Source organism: Aulonocara sp. 'chitande type north' Nkhata Bay, linkage group LG11, assembly GCF_057382095.1.
Source record: "Aulonocara sp. 'chitande type north' Nkhata Bay isolate Kocher_YH1m ecotype deep benthic linkage group LG11, A_spYH_male_GT1.1, whole genome shotgun sequence".
NCBI classification, from domain to species: Eukaryota; Metazoa; Chordata; class Actinopteri; order Cichliformes; family Cichlidae; genus Aulonocara; species Aulonocara sp. 'chitande type north' Nkhata Bay.
The window spans coordinates 16,013,376-16,028,675 of NC_141354.1; the positions used below are offsets into that span (position 1 = coordinate 16,013,376).

The 15,300-nt window shown below is 40.5% G+C and overlaps 1 protein-coding gene across 8 annotated transcripts in view; it reads right to left on the reverse strand.

Annotated features, from left to right (window-relative positions):
- The window catches only part of triob (trio Rho guanine nucleotide exchange factor b), a 109,943-nt gene that overhangs the window by 25,249 nt on the left and 69,394 nt on the right, over positions 1 to 15,300 (reverse strand). For all 8 annotated transcript variants that reach the window (XM_086310793.1, XM_086310791.1, XM_086310795.1 and 5 more), the window contains 19 exons: positions 13,251 to 13,370; positions 12,163 to 12,261; positions 11,984 to 12,076; positions 11,546 to 11,695; positions 10,551 to 10,665; positions 9,679 to 9,794; positions 8,218 to 8,340; positions 7,695 to 7,889; positions 7,273 to 7,388; positions 6,484 to 6,550; positions 6,072 to 6,181; positions 5,861 to 5,930; positions 5,616 to 5,705; positions 5,325 to 5,417; positions 5,130 to 5,241; positions 4,683 to 4,873; positions 4,143 to 4,244; positions 2,309 to 2,448; positions 2,031 to 2,130 (listed from right to left, as the gene is read on the reverse strand). In XM_086310793.1, the coding sequence (XP_086166919.1) occupies positions 2,031 to 2,130; positions 2,309 to 2,448; positions 4,143 to 4,244; positions 4,683 to 4,873; positions 5,130 to 5,241; positions 5,325 to 5,417; positions 5,616 to 5,705; positions 5,861 to 5,930; positions 6,072 to 6,181; positions 6,484 to 6,550; positions 7,273 to 7,388; positions 7,695 to 7,889; positions 8,218 to 8,340; positions 9,679 to 9,794; positions 10,551 to 10,665; positions 11,546 to 11,695; positions 11,984 to 12,076; positions 12,163 to 12,261; positions 13,251 to 13,370 (2,202 nt within the window). The remainder of the gene's footprint in view (positions 1 to 2,030; positions 2,131 to 2,308; positions 2,449 to 4,142; positions 4,245 to 4,682; positions 4,874 to 5,129; positions 5,242 to 5,324; positions 5,418 to 5,615; positions 5,706 to 5,860; positions 5,931 to 6,071; positions 6,182 to 6,483; positions 6,551 to 7,272; positions 7,389 to 7,694; positions 7,890 to 8,217; positions 8,341 to 9,678; positions 9,795 to 10,550; positions 10,666 to 11,545; positions 11,696 to 11,983; positions 12,077 to 12,162; positions 12,262 to 13,250; positions 13,371 to 15,300) is intronic.

Below are 15,300 nucleotides of genomic sequence, written 5' to 3' on the forward strand. Positions count from 1 at the left end.
ACAGAGGGTGAGCAAATGTGGCTATTCTGCAAACACAAGAGCAGAAAAGATAGAACATTTAAAATGTTTTATGCAATTACAATTCTGGGAAATACGGACCTGAAAACATTTAATATATTAATACTATAATTGTTGCAATGGACATTCTCTGTTTTTAATGCTGTAGTTCAGTAATCACTGGGAGTATAATTGTCATCTTTGAATGACACGTTTTCAAGAAGGAAAACTTGTGTTTATTTATGTTAAACATAAAAATTATTAGCAACAGATGAACAGTCTTGGAAATGGAGTGAAGCCATGCAGCAGTCATTAGCTACACACTCTGCAGTGTAAATACTCTGTAAAACTCTGTAAATACTGTAAAAACGTCCCATGTTTTCCGATACTTACCACTGCTCTAACTGCTTGTGTGCGCTTCCATTTGAGTCTTTCAAAGCATATATTATTGCTCAATATTTTATTCACAGCACACTGCACTGCATTAATTGTCACGGCAAAGCAAAGCAGATTATCTGAAACATACCCTTTGGTAGTGGGGCAAAGCCAGAGAGCTTAGGAGCTGAGAAATGGGATGTGAGCTCCTTTCTCCAAACCTGTCCATTGTTTTCCACTCCCTCATTGCAAGAAAAGTTCCAAAAAAAGATAGAAAAACTCTACAGAGCAGAGTTATCTGTGTCTCAGTCCACTAAAGTTCGAATCACACTAAGGGAATGCAGGGAAGCAGGTAAGTAGAAGTTAAAAAAGAGGAATAATCATTCATTTTCAATTAGTATTAAAATTCCTGATCCCAACATTCCAAAGCCAGTAGAAAACTTCCTGCTGTCCACTGTAATTACACTCCTCTGTGGGTCCTTACAATCAGACTATTGAAGATTAAATGATTCCTTCTCTTGTGTCACTTTCCAGAAGCGGCGCAATTAATCCACCCGTGTCTTTTAACAATTACTTTCACACTGAACCTTTCATCAAGAAAAACAAAACACACACACCGGGAAAATTAGCGGTAAAAACATTCTGGTAGCCTGTATTTTGAAGCAAAGAGTAAGATCGATAGCTGTGAGGACTTAAAACTGTGCTCTCCTGTCTGGCATACAGACGAGCATCCTCTGTGAAGTGAGCGTGGGAGGCTGAAGCTGCTGACACACAACAAGTCAGTCACTAAAGCTGAAAAGCACACAGGAACACGAGCGCGCACACACACGGCAACACAAACACGCCACTGTCACTTCCCCTTGAATGAAACGTCTCATGGAGTCCGCACAAAGCGAGAGATAAAGAGATGCATTCAAAAAGTGAGAATGAGATGCTAATTTGAATTTGCAGGTGTTTCAAATGTGTATGCATGTGACTGCTGCCTAAACTGAGGCACTGTGACTAATTAATCAGTGTCTGTGATAGTTTAGACTTCAGCGGATGCTCCTCACCCCCTCGACCATTAAAATTTCACATTTGGGTCATGTGAAACGACTGCAACTCAAGCATGAAAATAAGGAACCGATGCAGGAGTCCAGTGATCAGTTTATAATTAGTATGAGATAAACGTACGGGGAGGCTATTTTATCTGTGTGTGTGTGTGCTGCATGTTTTTTAGCTTTACAGTTGATCATACTGAGCGTAGGAGGACAAGCCTTCTGTGGTGCTATTACCAGATATAACCACAGCCACAAGCGCAAATACACACGAAAAAACAAACACACACATGCCGCTTTAAAGCTCTGAGAGTCGGGCTGTTTCTTCCTCCTAACACAATCAAACAATTTCACAGGAAACGACTTGAGGACAGTCGACTGCATCTAAGCATTTTGCACATTTGTTTTGTGTTTTTTTTTTTTGCAATCGTATTACTGAGTGACAGCATTAATCGACAGCAGAGCTGCAATGTGACTGCATGAACTGCACAGTAAGACAGGACAAAATAAAAACAAAAAAAAGAAATAAATAGCACTGAAAACTTGACTATTTTTAATGTGGCTAAAGTGCTTCCCTTACATACTGGTTATGACGAACGTCCGCGTGAGTTGTGTTTTTACCTTATCGCTGTCCAGTGTGTTCTGGGACGTACGTGAGGCAATAGAGATGGTATCAGGTTGGCTGCTGGCGTCTCCCTGGCTGTCCAGCTCCTCTCCATCCCTGCAGGCAGGCATCATTACAGCAGACCCATAATTACTATGACCAATAAACATGACATTTACCCTATAGGGCTATCTTCACGCCATATAGTTTTGTTCGGCTGAAATGCTTCTAGGCATTATCATGAAACTGATTTCTTTTCTTTTTTTTGCCTGACAGTAATCTACTTTTAGCTCACCTTCTGCCTTTGTGTTTAGTTGTGGTGGCTTTAGGGATGTGGATGGGTTCCTTCAGAGCTCCACGCAGGTGGATTGTTCGCTCCTGTATGACTTCCCGAATGTGTTTGATCCAGTCCTGCTTATTCTCAATACTTGAAGCCTGGTGCATAACAGATAACTGGGTTAGATATATGTTAGATTTCAAGGTTTCTTAAGTGCACAGTACTGTTTTCTCTTTTTTAAATACAATGACAGCATTAATAGCAAGAAAAACACAGGTCTACAAATAAGGCCTAATTTAGTTATTTTAATTCTCTCTCTTCCCACAGTGTGCTTAAGCCCTGCAGTCTTTAACTTGACTCACATGTCTATATGATCAGCACATATTCACTCAGAGCCCCAAAAAGCAACCACGGTCTATTACTGTGTTTATTTACGTCACAGATTCAATGTGTAGATGCAGCTTTCATCCTATAACCACCCTCATTTGAGTTTTCCCTTCCTTTTTCACTTAGCAACCAGGACCATGACTTCCATGGAGCCGAGTTATATAAGATACAGTTTAAGATGATCATCAGAAGTTATGTAATAAGACAGAAAGCTGTACAGCACACATTGCCAAATCGTAACACACCCCGGGAGCCTTTCTCTGTGTCAGTCTCAAAAAGCAAACGCATATCTACACACACACAGCATGCATAAAACATTGCTTCTGACTCACTGCGTGAGAATTACCAAGTCGCTTGTGAGGTTTGGATTATGACCCATCAACTGCTATGCTAATGTGATGAGTGAAGAAGCAGCAGAAAGTAACACTCCACCCCCTTAAAGGGACTGAACTTTGTTGGCTGAACAAAAGGAGCCAGGGAGGATTTAGTGAGGATGAACTATAGACATGAAGTAACACTTCTTCATGTATCAAAAACCTTACCACTTCCTGTGATCATATGAGAAGTACGTCCATATGAAAAAGAGCGTTTTCACAGGACTTTATGCATTCCTCTGAGAAACACAGCACACCCAAGATTCAGCGGCTTGTAGAACCACTTTTAACACCAATAACTTGAACTGTTTGACTTCTTCAGTCTCACACATAATTGCGGAGGAAATCTGCCCCAGTCTTTTTTACAATGTAGCTTCACTTCATTGAGGTTTATGTGTTTATGTATAGCTCTCCTAAGGTCTTGCCACGGCATTTCAGTTAGTTTGGCATCTGGACTTTGACTGAGCCACTGAAACACCTTGATTCATTCCATTTTCAAAGGACGTTGTTCCAGACGTCTTGTAGTTTGTTCAGATGCAACTTTTGCAAACCTAAGCTCTGCAGCCATGCTCTTTTTAGAGAGAAGAGGTTTTCTCCTGGCAATGCTTCAGCACAAGCCACACTTGTTCAGCTATTTTCCAGTTGAACTTTAAGTTTGAGCATAATCTGACCTTAGTTTGAATTTGCTGGGATAGCCACACTCTTGGGAAGATTGCATTAACACACACTTCAACACTCAAACAGCTGGTTTTATGGAAGTGCTCACATTCACTGGTCATTTAATCAAGTACTTGTGATTAGCAGCACTTGGCTGCTTTTTACTCTCTTATTTCCCATGGAAGCAGTAAGGGTGTACTTAGTTTTTCACTGTACTGTATATAGAGCCCTATGAAAACTTTCTTCACACAACTTTATAGTAACAATGCTAGAAAAGCTTTTTTGCAAGAGGATTACTTCTAAAATGATTACATCAGATCTGTTATAATATTCAAGGCTTTCAGTAAATCTGTTGGTTAATCTTAAAATACTGTTAAAATAAATATGAATGCAATGACTCTTTCCATAACCCATCGAAGTCAACATCTTCATACCTTCAGAACAATCTTGTTGTCTGAGGTTGGGGTCCTCCCCAACCAGAGGGCAAACTTGCAAGGATCTCCCTCCACATGTTCTGTCACTCCAAGCTCTGACGTCTGATGAGATGAAAAATGTGCAAATAAATTAGACGAAATATAAAAATATCTCAGATCTACCATCCTACAGTTGCATTCTTCTGCTAAGTTTTTTAAGACTTAACATCTTTATCATTACTTCATATTATTTTTTTATGCAGTTGTGTCTAATTTAGACATATTCAGCGTTATGGCCAAGGTCACAGTGAATGGTACGATTTGAAAGAATTCCCTCGAGGTGATCGAGAGATATCAAGTTCAAAATGGGAGCGGCGGACAAACAGGCTGACTCATAGAAGTAGGGGCAACTGAGAAGCATTCTGTCTCCAGCCACAACCGTTGCCATCACAGAGGCATAAAAATATGTGATAACAGCCTTGTAACCCAGATAAAAACAACAGGTGTCTCAAAGGACCTGGCGTGGATCCACTCAGTACAGCCGGATAAAACAATTCTTACAAAGAGCTTGCTCTTGTAGAGGTATTTGCTGCGCCCATTAGAGTCTTTCACTTCTTTGCTGAAGACCAGAGACATCTCAAAGAGGAAGAGGTGTCGATCCCGACCCTTCCGGATAAGAGTCTTAGGATCCCAGACCTGGAAGGACTCCTGGAGTATCAGCTCTCCCTGGGAGTCGATGTTTCCATCAAATCCTGAGGTAGTGAAAGGAAAATCAGGGAAGAATCACCTAAGGGGGCTTTCTTGTTTCTGCAGTAAATGCAAATATGTTTGTAGGAGGCAAGTTGAAAAAATTTACTTCTGACTCACAGCTGAGTCAGAAATACAACTGACTATAAAAGTGAGCAACATATTTCATTTTCTCTCAAAATAGCAAAGTGACAGTTCAGTCACTGGCTACAGACAAGCAAAGAAAAACATACTAGCAGATGTACACATATGTATACCCACCCTCCAGCATAGAGAGGTGCATGGCATCGTTGGCTCTCTTGGGGACACTGAGCATCACTTCCAGGCCATCCTTGATCTCCCCTTTTCCTTCCTCACAGCATGTTAACAGTTCCTACAGTGGAGCACACAAACGTGTCAATCCAGTGGCATTTAAATACAAAACCTTCTTAAGATTCATTTAAATGTATGCTCTACCTTTAGAAGCAACTGGTATTTTGTGATTCTTTGGACTGGCTTGATCAGGTAAGAGGAGATAGAGTTTGCGAGACGATGTCTTTGCTGAATTTCCTGTAAATTGAAAAAGGAAAGAGACACTTTTACAGGAAAGTGCTTCATTCATTCTAAATCATGCAGCACACAGAGGAACCATGAGAGTTAAATTAATTATGATTCGAAGTGAGTCAATTTCAGATATAAAATGCAAATTTAGTATTTCTACTCCCCGAGGATGAACAGAAAAGATTAATGCTGTTGGTAATATCTTACATCAAAGTAGGGTCCAGCATGTTCCACGATGAGCTGAGTTGAATCTGGCTTGTTCTTACAGTAGTTCACATACATCTGAAACTTATCAGCCTTAGCAGGAAAAATAACAGCAGTATTTATTCACCAGAGATATGGATAAAACATAAACCTTTTTAGAAGAAATGGACTATTGTACTATGTCATGTTTTAGCATTTAACATAGTGTAGAAAGAAACAAATTACTAAGGTGCAAGTTTATCTCTTACCCAGGTTACAAAACAATGGCCGACATCTTCTGGAAGCTGCTCGTACTTTTCTAACTCCTTCAGGAAAATACTGTACAGAAAGAGGAAAAGGTAGACGGTCAAATTTCAGGGTCAAACTGTGGATTCACTGCACCTAACAATGATTTTTTTTTAAATCAACCGATATTGATGGTAAGGAAAACAAAGTGTCACAAAATAATGCACTACTGACTTGTGATGAAACTCATAGAGGTCCTGCATGTTCCCAAAAATGATGTGTTCCTTGTTGACAATACCAGGAGGAATTTCCTCCACGCCGCTGGTCATTTCCCACAGGTAGGTCTGCACAGACGCGCACGCCACAGAATAATTAATTCATCACCTAGACTTGTGTCTAGCTTAAAGAAAAAGTAAACTGGCAGTGTAACCAAATGGAAATCATTTTAAAGAAAAATATCGTCATAATTCAAGAACAAAGAATGAAATGCGTAAAGTTTTATTTGTATTGCACCTTTCAAGATAAACATCAAAGTGCTTCACAACAAAAAGAGTAAAAAGTATGAACAAAAAGCTACCTATGAGAAAGTTTAAAAAGATGCGTTTTCAGCTGTTTAGTGAAGACTCGCGTCTGTTACAATACTTACATCCATACACTCCCGTAGGTCTCGTACATAGGCTTTCTCTGTTTGAATCAGCTCTGCCATTATAAATCTGAAACGATATAAATATTGGGAAATACAGAAAGTGATGCACACGGCACACTGCTGTGACTGACAAAATGCAAGTAAATATAACTCAAAAACAAAAGGATTTCTGAAGAGATTAAAGATTGCAATTTAGATCAACACTTTAGAAGAAACGAAGAAGAAGAAATTAAAGGATTTTATGAACAATTTATCCACAGATGTGCTTGTAAAACCTGTACCTTTTTGTTTCTTAAAGATGACTTCATGACGTCAATGAGTTAAACAAACCAATCGGTATGATAGAAGTAATCCGTGTGTGTGTAAATATTACAAAAAAATTGGTTAACAAGGAAAGACACATAGAACAGCTCTATGTGGAAGCATTATAATTCCCCTTGCTTATAGCTGCTTATGAGTAGTTACAACAGATATTTTTTACAGCATCAGCAACACAAAGTTGTGCCATTAAAGCTCATAACTCTGTGTCGTTGTGCACTATAAACTGTTTTTGTACACACTTGAATGAATCTGAGGTAATCCGGATGATATTTACATGAAGTTTGGGTTATTTAACATGAATTTACACATTACTTAACAGTAAATATAAAATGAAAGCTAACCTCAAGCTAGATATTGTCAACAGCACTGAAAAAACTGAAAATGTTTTTATATGTTAGCTGGAAATGATGTGCCTGAAACCTATGGCCCGGGAAATAAGTGGAAAATCAACCCGTCTGCTGCCCTTACTCTTTCCTTCGTGCTGATTTCCTCTTCTCCTCATTGAGTTCATGGGCAGCGTCCCGCAACTTGACCTCTGACCCTGGAGCACTGGCTGGAATGATGTCCAGTTGCAACTCTTTACTCTGAGAACACAGGAGCCAAGGGCTATTATGTGGTGCACAACAGGCCACATCAGTCACTCAGCAGTTCCACACACCAGTGGGTGATTTATCAGCAGTTAAACAAACAGGATTCAGCCCAGGTGTAGTTTATTTGGGCTATATCAATGTTAATCCCATCAAGCACAAAATGATTTTTGAAAAGCTGAAAGTCGAAGCAAACGGTCATAATGCATAGTTATATCTCGCAAATACACATATATGCGTGCAATTTCATTTTTAAAGCTGCTTGAAAGATCAGATATGGTGTTATCAGCGATGGGCACTCACGGCTTTGTTTGAGTCGGAAGAAATGCCAAGCGCTGATTCCAGGCAGGTTCGGTATTTGTCCATGCGGAGAGAGAAGTCCCTGTAGCGCTTGTCCACCGAGGACACCCATTTCTTTATTTCCGAGGCATGGGCGTGGCCCTTGTCACAAAACCCATCCGCCAGCTGGATCAACAGCTTTACCCGCTCTTTGGTTTGCTGTCAATAGAGAGGGAGGGGGCACAGAGTGGAGAGGGATGGCCATACAGAGGAAAGGTAGATGGCAGAGAAAAAGAAAGAGAGTGTTAGGAAACAGTGTGTTGCCTGATGGACACAATAGACTGCTCCCTAACATAATAACAGCGACACAGTAAAGAGGAAACAGGACAATATGCCGCCCTGGGAAAGGGCCTCACAGCAGAGGGTGAGACTGTGCAAATATACACGCAACGCAACCAGTAAGTAGCAGGTAGGAAAAAAACTGCAAACAGGCTCGTCCTCCTTCTTTTATGGATAAATAAACAGACATAAATGTACACACACATACCTTTGCTGTGATCTGGAAATCTTCATGTTCCTTCAGTAGCTCCTGTGTGTGGTGAATGCTCGACCCGGTGGATGTGTGAGTGGACAGGTAAAACTCCCCAGTGTCATGGATCCACTCCAGGGCCTGAGGAAACAGCCAATCACAAATGAGTATGTATACAGTGAAGGGATTTTAGTTTAACACAGACTACCCAAATCTGAGGACCTAATGCACTTAAAACTACAAAAAAATATAAAAATAAACCCTTAGTGTATTATGTAGTATGTATATGTATATTTAAACTAACAATAATTCTTGTGTTTAAACTGATTGTGGTCTCTCAGTAGTATTTTCTGCCATACAGATTGCCTCTAAGACTCCCTTTATAATTCCCTACGATCACATTCATGGGACTTCTGGATGAGGAAAGTTGACATCAGTATGACCTTGTGAAAATAACAAGACATGGAAATATTATGCATCATTTTATGTTTTTTGGTTTCCCTCCAGATCCAATCATTTAACACGTATTAAAATAATTAGTTAGTTCCTAAATTTCTAGCATTCACTTAAAATATGTCCTATTTAATTTCTATCCTTATTAGTGTTTGCGTACTTTAAAACTGGGTCTACCTCCCAACCAGTGATGGCAGAACTGGTCCAGTCAAACTGTGAGACCAGAAACAAGCCCTGGGCCCTGGGGATAAAACCTGGACCAGCCTAGAATAGCCATGTCCTAGAAACACGCTCGATGTCATCTGGCTTTATTGGCTAAGAGAATTGGTCCGTGCATACACCCGAACACCACAAGAGGGAGCCAAGTGGCTTATATTAAACAACCTAAGGCACCCTAGTACAGGAAAATAGAGTGCAGATTCAAACTTGCTTTGGCTCTCTCATGCCATGTTTAAATAAAGCATTCCAGTTATGAGCTCAGTTTGTAGAGTGTAAGGGCATCCCGCCTGCTACTGCAAACAATATTAACCAAACTTTTCTCAAAGTGAGACATGTTTGAATGGGAAATATTGAGTGTTCTTTGGAACTGTGGTCTAGCTCAGTTCTCTTATTCTTCACAGAAAAGCTTCCCAAGGTCAGGTTGACATGTAGGGGGGGGGAAAAGAGTTGAAGAGATGCTTTGGAAATGCTTTCCAGTAACTCTAACCTTTATATGTCCTGTGCCACATAATGGTAGCCATCCTTAAGACATTTATACATATCACTGCCTGTTTGCAGCACTTCCAGTTGAATGTGCCATTATAAAGAAACACTAACTCATTGTTTAATTCAAAAAGAGAGACAAAACAAGATGGAAGTTGCAGCTGCTCGCCAACAAAACGAATATGCTGATATACTCCCACTCCAAACACGAGGCTTATTTCTACTTCTCAGTCTGCAGTAAATCAAACACCACAATGCAGTTATCTGCTGAGCCTCATGATCAGATTGTGCTTATTCCCACTGCACATATAAACAAGCACACACCTGTTTGGCGCTGCGTTCAAACACTACATATTGCTGGCACTGGTCCAGTCTCCGCTTCCTCATGGTCCAGAAGTGAAGCACTCTGTTTTCTCTCTGCAGCAGCTCATTCAAGATATCTGATGAATCGACACAAGCACTTTGTTTATTCGAGTCGGTTACGAATTTCTGCTTAACACGCAAACAAACGCAGGAAAAAAAAATTGAACGCATGAAATCAAAACTTCGCAGAATTATTAAAATGGTGCAAGGAAAGTTAAAAAAAAAAGCCCTTTTAATCATGGAATAGTTCACACATCTGTTAATATTAATGTTTATGTTCGTGCATTTGTTATTAGCCTTACATGCAAAAGCACTGATGGATTTATGCCACTGTCAGCATAAACTCTAGTTTAGTGTAACACTGTATACGTGCAGTAATCAAAGAGAGGTGAGAAATTGCTATAACCCTCCCACAAATACTCAGGAAGTGGGCGATCTCCCCCAGACTGGGAATAGCAAAAGTCCATCACAGTCTTTTATCTTATTGCAAATTAGCAGCAGTGTTGTTGAGACAAAATGCTATTATGTAAATGTGTTTACTGCTTCAATAAACCTAGATGAGAGAATTGTGCAGCTGTAATTTTCAGTGAACACATCTATCACTGTGACTGCATGCATGGACCACTGCCCTGACTTTTATTTAAAAGCTCTGGGGAACTTTCCAATCAGACATGAAGAGATGTTAAGATGCCATCGAGTTAACGGCAATGAGTGCATGTCTGAAAGGGGCTTAGGTTTATACCAACTGTGTAAAAAACATTTGTAATGATTCCTGTAAACTGTAATAATGAGATCCAGAAAGGATGACAGTTATCTCTGAGGTGTTTACTTACTCTTAACCTGAGTCTCTGGAGCTTTGACGTGGGACAGCATGCCAGGCATGTTGACGCTGTTTCTGTGCAGGTACTTCAAGAAAACATCAGCGTTGCGTCTGGCTAGCGTACAAGCCTGTAATTGTGCAGAAAGAACCCGAATGTTACTCAGCGGGTCAACACATTCATATCCTTATAATCAGAGGTTGCAATGGGAATTGGAACCCTAAGATCCAGGGTAGAAGCGCAGCGGCGAGCATGCCTGTTTCACAAGCCCTAGACAGTACAACGTTGGACTTTTCCTTTTGCTACCAAATGTATTTATATTTATCAAACATCACTTGTTGAGCAGTCTTTACCTTTGAAAACAGTCTCTCATCTTTCTTTTGTACATCTTTCTCTATCTCTGAGTGAACTTCTCACACATTAGCTCTTTTTTTCTCCCTGCAAACATGGAAACACTACCTTTAACTAACATGTGCTACTTCAAAATGTAACTGCTAATACTCTCGCTCCTTTTTTGTCACGGTAGCTAGAGTGGGTGTCCTGGGTTACGTCTTTTGTCTGCCTTTTGAATGCTTCGTTCCACCAGATGAGCTGGAGGAGTTGGCTGGGAAGAGGGAAGTCTGGGCTTCTCTGCTTGGGGTGCTGCCTCTGTAACCCTGCCCCACATAAGTGGCAAAAAATGGATGGCTTGATAGCTAGATGCTGAAATACCAAGAGCCCAACATTTACTGACGCTTGCGTACGCTTGACGAGGACAAAAAGTAAATAAAATGTGTGTAGACTGTGCAGATGGGATCAAGGCTAACATTACTTTCTCAGCAGTAGCAGCTGTTAGCAACAACAAGCGGCAGCACATTAATAATGAACTCACTTGATCTTATTTTGCATTAAACTGCCTGTCAGATTTAATTACTGTGCAGGAATGCCATTCTGGATCAGTCCAGGCCACATTAACCCCCCTAAAATGCTGACGTTTATTTTCGTATTTGCAATAAAATCATCGTTCTCACCTTGAGGAAGGCCTCTTTCTGCTCCAGATGTTTGCTGACCATGGGAGTGACATGGTCTGATTCACTGTTAGGGCCCAGTTTATCAGCACCACCGCACCAGTCTTCTTCTCTCTTATACTCCTGCTCGAGGCTTTCTAGCACACTGCACACCTACGACACAGATGACACAGTGCAGTTTGTAAAAAAAAACTGCTCTTCAGTAATCCACTCCTGGTCTACACTTTCATGCAACCTGTGCAAATTCGGGCTGCTGGAAGCAATTTTCTTATCCGAATGTAAGTCTGCAGGCACTAACTTTGGGGACTGATGCTTACCAGGGAAAGAGAATGTTTTTAAACTTAAATTTATACTAAAATTACTCATACACTAAGATCAGATATTACTTTGGTGGCACCCACTCCCACACTCATATGCATTCACGTGCACAAACAATAATACCTGTTCAGAGGTCTTGTAGAAAGCCACAGAAGCATTAACCAGCTTAAGTCTGTCCTCCATCTTTAGCATCAGCTGCTGCCAGTGGTCTGCCACCTTCAAGTCAAACAAAATAAATCAGTTTACCAGCCACTGCACTGCCCGCACTATTTTCCCTCAGAGACAACACAAAGCAACAATACCTTTTCTGCACAGTCTCTGATCATATCCATGTCATAGTGGTTTGCCTGGAGTAGAGCCTCAGCTTTCTGCTGTACCTGCAGCGCGCTCTGATGGGTTTTCTGCACGCAGGGGAAGGGTGATATGAAAAACAATGAATTTCAGGTGGTACATGAATCTGTATATCACAACGATTGCTTTGAAAATTCGATCTCAGCTTCCTCTTGGCCCCACGGGGCACTTTGGTAGAGATCTGTGAACTGGGAAGCAACAAAGTAAAGGCAATATAAACAAAAGCTGTGTCTGATTATAGCTGTGCCATAAAGGTTGTCCTAGAGTGAGCATTTCGGAGAGGAAATGAGATCGAGGGTAACAAAAAAAAAAAAAAAACAGTATCTGGTGATGTTTGAGTTAAAGTGCATAGCCCGAGAGTAAGGCTTTTGCTTCCTGCTGGACTCGGGGCAGTCGAGGATAAACAAAAGAAAAAAATTAACGATATCTTGCTAGCTTTGATAATATTTTTGTGGGATAAGTCTTAAGTCCGAAGCATCTGCTGTGTACAATTAAGAAAGATATTACTTTTTTCCCTTCACTAGTGCTGGGGTGGGAATCAGGGGTGTGCAGCATGTGTTAAAATTCCACTCTGACTTACACAACAATAAAAAACAATGTTCTTCTATGTGTGAATTGTTGCATGTATGTCAGCGTCGTAGAAGTAGGTCAGGCACAGGCCTGCATTAAAATGAACCAATGCACCCCGAATAATCAGGGGTAAAGAGGAGAAGGAAAATAAGGGGGAAAGGTAAAAGCAGCGAGAGAAGAAAGAGAGGGGTATAGATGCCGGTTATTCATAATTCCATTTCATGGCTGACTTGTGATCAGACGGAGAGGCCGTGTGCAGCGATATCAGCCTTAAAAAGAGTTTTAGAAAAGCAAAAGGTTGGAAGATGAAGGGCAAGAAAGCGACACGGGAGCAGAAGCGAGGATGGAAAAGGCAACTAGACCTTTAAAAATGAATCAAGGTAAACCTGGTGAAAGGGGGAAGGGCGGGGAATTAAGTTTTTACAAAAAACACAGAAGCAAAAAAATGAGGCAGCTGAGTTTCTTGTACCTCTATTGCATGTTGAAATTGTTCGTGCTCCTTTTGCAGCTGTTCGGCCTCTTGTAAGGAACTGGCTGTGATCAGACCTGCGTTCAGCATCGACTCACCATTACGGATCCAACCCAGCACCTACAGCACAACAGAAAGCTTCGAAATTTATCTTCGAAAAGAGTGGGATTAAATTTATTATGACATTTTAAAAACAACTGAAAAACAAAAAAAAGTGGACTGGTCGTTTATTTTTTAGCTACTTCTCTATTCTGCTATATTTTACTGTCGGTACTCTGTGACAGAAATGCTCATTTCCAACTTTTTGATCTTGAAATTATACCCTGCGCACATTTCCCAAACCACCTTCTCTACCCCGCCTTGCATACACGCTGCCTGCAGCGCCCAAAAATCACATTTGCTTTTGTTTTTCACTGGCCTAATTCTAGTCAAAGGTTAGTCTCTCGAAGACACCTCGCTCACTCTCTCTGACTCAGCATGCACGCCTGCTGAGTGGGTGGTAGCAGAACTGCATATGAAGCCTGGCCAGAAAATGAATGACGCTACACAACACTGACACCTGTTTTTGAGAAGTTTTAACAGGGTCAGTGTTTCCATTGCACTTGCAACGACCTGGGGCGGGGCAGGTATGAGGTTAGCTTTTTAATCTCAGAGGAGCTGTGGGGACATGTGGCTTAACACAGATGTGTGAATGAACACTAAACCCTTTTATAATATAGCTCAATATTTTATCAAACCATGGCATAAAAACACAGCTTTATCTATTTACAATCCTTTTATTTCGTTTGAGCTCCCGCTTTTCTATTATAAGGCCTCCAGCAGACCTAATAAGAAACTACTTCTGGGTTTGGGTTAAAAAAACAAACACACAAACTTACACTGGTAAATTTAGCACAGCAATATTTAGAGATAGTTCAGCAGCATAAACACACAAGCTACAATTACAAGATTACTGTTGTTCCCGGCTTTACTGTAAAAGGGTGCAGTTAGAGGATTCAGAGCAGGTTGTGTAATAGCTAAGCTCCCCCGTGTAAGAGAGTGGATGGCAAAAGCTGTTGAAGTGTATTTTACACCGAATTCCTGAAATAATACGCACTAACCACACTGACGATCTCCATCCCAATTCAGATTTTCTGAGCTGAATAAACAATTATCACGCTCTGTAAAAGAGCCGCACCTGCAGCAACCTTTCTCTATGAATGATGAGCAACTGCATTCAGTAACTGAATGAAAACTAACTCCATGCTAACACGCTATCATCATTCTGTCAGCTGTCGTATCATTGTGACGGCAGTGCGTTTGAAATGTTTTGACGCGGCCCTCCTCGAGTATCAATATCATTTTCTTTTCCAGTAACCAAATTTTTTTTCATTAGTTTTAGTTCAAGTTCAAGCCTAAGACTGTTGTTGTTTGGCTGCATCACCACAATAAGAGTCCTTGTTGTGAAAATTGCCTCCGTGTTTGTTGATGTTTGGGTTTCAGATAGCAGCAGGAAAGATTGCTCCACATGATTGTCTTGCTGTAATTGTGTTCCACTACTGAATAGATACTGTTAGGGAATAACTAGATGACATGCAAAACAATAGGAAAGAAACCACATCTGTTTTTGTCTGGATTATTGGTTTTTCTTGTGTTTCTTTGTAACATTGCTGTTTATTCAAGTATTTGAACAAATAGGAATAGATTTTTCTTAATGCTCTGTGCATTAAATGTACAATAAATTAGTGGACACTACACCAAATTTCAAAGTTGCTACTTTTCTAGCTACATTGAAAGACATTTGTGGGTAATATACAGTGATGAGAAAAACGTCATTAAAACAGATCATTATGGAGGGATTTTGGTTCATTCTTCTTTACAATCTTGTTTAAGTTCATTGAGGTTTGTTGGCATTCATTTTAGCACAGCTCTCTTAAAGTCTTACAGTCATTACAGCGCTGAGGTCTGGGCTCTGACTGTGTTGTTACAGCACAGGATTCAGCTCTTTTTCAGCCATTCTGTTGCAGATTTGCTGGTGTGCTCGGGATTATTGTTGCATCTTGAGATGTAG